We start from the raw sequence: 4,652 nt of genomic DNA on the forward strand, positions 1-4,652 counted from the left end.
ATATATAGGCCTGTATATATATGCCTAGGAATAATATTACTGTTGCCAAACTCGGTATATAAACATAACAAAATTTCTTTCAATTGAATACCAATGGTTCACATTTTTCCCATCTCTCTTCATTACGCGCCTGCTAATTCAATCTCGCAAGGAATATCAATTGTCAATGAACAGGGATCGCTGTACTTCACTTACGGCATGCAAAATATGTTTATTTCTATAATTTTTATCACGTGAAATGCCTAATGATATGTACAAACAGTTACCACATCCGTACTCTAACGAGAAGTTGTGGGAAGTGATTTATGAATTTAATGTTTTATGAGGCGTCATAATTCTACATTTTTTAAGAAGTCATGTTTTCTTGTGACTTGTCTCTCGTTATATATGCATCGTATGAAATATCCGATGTACTGTACCCTTTAGGGTTACCTTGTTGTTTTATGACATGTCAACAATCTCGATACACCTTATTTAACAGCTCATTTATGTCTACTTCATTGACGTCTTTATTTAATTTGTATATGATTTAAAGTTTTAGTACGAGTGATTGAAAAAGTCGCGTAGCAAAAGTAGGTGTATGAGTTAAAATCACGGAACAACATGCCTCACTAGCAAAGGTGGACTAGGCTGCTTGTGTGTCTTCTTAGTAGAGTGTCCGTTGCGGTTTTTTTATCCCTTGCTGTTTACTTTGTAAATTTCTTGTATCATTTTGCTCAATAAATAATCATATTAGTGAAAACGATAATGAAAAATAACAATAACAATAATGATAATAATGAATATTATTGTTACTTTTACTATTAGTATTGATATACTATAGATAAAAGTATGTGTGTTATTTGTATAAGGTCAATAATAAGGACACACGATCAAAGACATTGCGCGAGGGAGTAAGTCACGTGAAAGACATCTTGAGCCTAAGCCGCCAACACCAATCTATCTGCTTTGACCAAACGTCACGAATACGCTCTCACAACGTAATAAGCAGACAACTCCAATTACGTGCGCGCAGGGCGTTACGAAACTTCTTGGGAAGTTTAAAAACACTAGACTTACTGTTCGTGCTATGTCAAAATACATACTGTATTATAAACATAATGGTAGGCCTAAGTCATATAATGTCTCATGAAAGAAAGTTGGTGAGTGACTGGAGTGAATTGGCGCAATATTAAAGCTGCGTAACAACAGTAGCCGCATGACTGCGTATAATGTTGTCTGCCTTGTGGAAGTAATTATACTCATCATAAGTTTATTGATTTCATCACGACTGGCGTTAACTTTAGCACTTCATTTACTCAACCGCATGGTTTTCTATTGATATCTTCTGCTACAATGCGCATTGATACTAATGATGATTATCTTCGAGTTGATTGAGCAAGTCGAACATTCTAACTTGGTTCGAAACTCAACTCTATTTTATATTTATTTCATCACTTTCCTGCTTATCTTTAAGCAAACACTTTCTACGTTTGTGGTCACGTGATAATCGTTGAGCATTTATATTGCTATAAAGTCATTACCATCCACATCTATTATCATTTTTTAAACTAAGAAAGTAAAATACTGTTTCGTTATTGGTATAGAATTGTGTTAATGTATCTTCTGTATATCATTTACATAACAATGTATAAAAAAAATAAGGACCCTATTAGGTAGTAGTTGACATACTTAAATAAATAATGTCGTATGCTCTATGGCCATGGTAACATAGTGTGTTATATAGAAACATACTTAAGGCGTGTATTTCTTTTTATTCTTTCAGATTGAAGCTAAGGTTCGTCAATGTTTGGCTAAAGTCTATAATAATTTGTTATGAGCACTCTGAGCTTAATTACCTAATCGATAAAACTGAATAAGTCGTCGTTAATTTGTGCTGTTGTGAGGTCCAGCAGTTAGACGATAACAAAGTTCATGCAGTCAACAGTGCAATATGAATGAATGAATGTACCTAAGCCTCATGTGGTCTTTGCTATTAGCAAGCGCGATGGCCGACCGTCGGCGACGAGACTACACACACTTGGACACATTAATGACAGTATATGTCTTATGTTTACACTGTAACAACTTGGCCGGCGCTTCGACGTTCGTAACAGATCCGGCAAATAGAGACGTTTATGAAGGAACCGAAGTTTTTTTAAACTGTGCCATTAGGGATTATCGAAGGATAAAATGGTTTGTTGATTCAACAGAGATCACATCGAATGACCGCTACACGGTAAAGAGAGGCGAAGACACATCTGTAGATGTAAATTTATCTTGGTTAAAAATATCTAAAGTACTACTATCCGATGCTGGTAAACAGTTTTTTTGTGTCGCCGTTAACGATGGAAACCAGAGAGTTGAGTCAAAGAGAGCGGTGCTAAACGTCACTAGGGTTCCTTCCACACCTAATCCCGACTGTCTTCGGCTCGATGGTAGTTACAACGAAGGTGAGATAGTCAAAGTCACCTGTACCCAAGAAAACACGAACCCTCGTGTACGCTTAAATATTTATAAAGGTGACAAGTTACTAAGTGGCAAACCTGCGGACAATATACAATCTACATTCGAATATACTGCTACATTTGAGGCTCACCGCTCAGACGATGGAGTAACAGGCCTACTCTGGTGCTCTCAAACTCCACCGAATGACGATTACCCTCAACGATTTCGTAAAAATTGTTCATTTAGTATCGTGAACGTGAACTTTGCACCATCAATAACTATCAATGGTGCAACTGAGATTACATTGGACAAGCAACGAAAAGAGCAAGAGGTCGTTTACGTGTGCACGAGTTTTGCTAAGCCAACTAGTGTTACGTACGATTGGGAAGTTAAGTTTCATCACGATCCTACCGTTAAGTATTACAAGCAGCATAACGGAAGTACGTTACGCCTGGTATTAACCCAATCGACAGTTGTGCGGGAGGTGAATTTAACTTGCATCGGTCATAACGCAGTAGGAACGAGCAGCGTGACACAAACGTTATTAGTGAACCACGATTCTAAGGCCACCGTCAGCCCAACACCAGAAGTTCCAGACGGTGGTCCTGAATTTACGTGGTCAACAGCTCTGATTCTCGCAGTGACCGGAAGCTGTGGCCTATGTATTGCTCTCTTCACTGCCGTCATTATTGGATTTTATCACTTTCAACTGCCACAGTCCATTGACATATACGGCGAGCGAATCGCACAACCAGAGGTATATTTCGAACCAAAGGATGGAATATCTAGTCCACAGGTGATTGATGGTAAACACTCAGTTGGTGTCCAGGTGTCCGAACAAGCAGACATCGAATCAGTTTACACTGAGGTGTCTGAATATGGAATCAAAAAAGATAAAGATAAAGCACTACCTGAAAATAATTCATATTCACATGTCTAAAAGAGAAAGGTAAAATTATTCCCGACTAAAACTGGTGTTTATTCAGAAACTTTTGGAATTAACAGATGATGTCTCTTTGTTAACTGGTTCCGCTGGACGACTGCGTTCTCAAAATTTTGTTTTGGCTTCTAAATGGTTTTTTTTTTTCTGAAAATGTTTTTTTTTTTTTTTTTTTCTGAATCTTCATAAAATTCTCAGATCTTGAACCCCGCCGGTAAAGGTGCTATATATTATATCTTTCATTATTATTTACAAATATAAATGATAATACTGTAATATAATATTAAAGACCCAATCGTTACGGTATATATGTAAAATAGCTAGATTTTTAGGATTTGTATTGCTCGTTATAATGATAATATGTATAATAAGCCTACTAGAAATAACCTTAATAAAAACCATAATAATTAGGACTATGCCTTAATAATATTGAAACTGAATATAATGTACGGTAGAGCTCAACCCAGCTAACAACTATGTTATAATATCGTTGCAGCTGGTGTTTTTGTATAGAATCATAAATACGTATTTTTGACGTAAGTTTTGACTAAATCGTTGCTGCAACGATGTGCTAACGTTAATTTGTGGCATAACGTAACCAAAACATTCACAACGTTCACGAATGTTACAATGAATTTTTTGTTTGCTGGGTGAGTATCAGCATATTTTAATAATATAAATACATTTTGAAATGGTTTTAATAAAATATAAAGATAACCGTCTTATTGTTTAACAATACTGTATAGTTATTTTATATAATGCTATTCCAGTTCAAATATTATTGGCACTATCACTCTCACTAGCATTCCATAGCTATACTTCATTCATTCATTGGAAGCACCGATCTCAAACGATCGTACATTTCAATGTTATTAGCGAGGTATTACTGTGATTTTTTTTGTACTGTTTTGTGTGGTTTGTCAGATTGCAATAAGAAATCTAAATAATAATTAATATGGATTATGAAATTGGCGCACAGAGACAATTAAATAGGATTTGACGATAAAATTACTTATAATAAATGACAGATCAGCTAACCTCGGCTAAATCGGTGGTAGTCACTGTGTGTGCGCTGAACACTGAGAGATTTTTTCAGATGTTTAATCTCTGTTTCAATTCTATCCGCCAGTCTCAGGTTTCAGCTGGAGGGCTGAAATTACAAGTTACGATAATATTTTTTTCTTTTTTTTTATTTGTCTCTTAAAGGAATACAAACTTTTCTGAATTTTGGTACTGGTACTGTAATTTTGCTTGAATTAGATTATTAAATATTTAAATAAAACGA

General features: G+C 35.6%; 1 protein-coding gene across 1 annotated transcript in view; it reads left to right on the top strand.

The window, feature by feature from the left end:
* Window positions 1-4,646, top strand: part of LOC117109638 — a 22,790-nt gene extending 18,144 nt beyond the window's left edge. Inside the window, exon 2 of the mRNA XM_033252026.1 lies at window positions 1,766-4,646. Coding sequence (XP_033107917.1) covers window positions 1,946-3,367 — 1,422 coding nt within the window. The 5' untranslated portion in view covers window positions 1,766-1,945 and the 3' untranslated portion in view covers window positions 3,368-4,646. The remainder of the gene's footprint in view (window positions 1-1,765) is intronic.
* Window positions 4,647-4,652: the final 6 nt, after the last annotated feature.

Source organism: Anneissia japonica, unplaced genomic scaffold (assembly GCF_011630105.1).
Source record: "Anneissia japonica isolate Jap-2015-1 unplaced genomic scaffold, ASM1163010v1 scaffold287829_len2072220_cov186, whole genome shotgun sequence".
Taxonomy (NCBI): Eukaryota; Metazoa; Echinodermata; class Crinoidea; order Comatulida; family Comatulidae; genus Anneissia; species Anneissia japonica.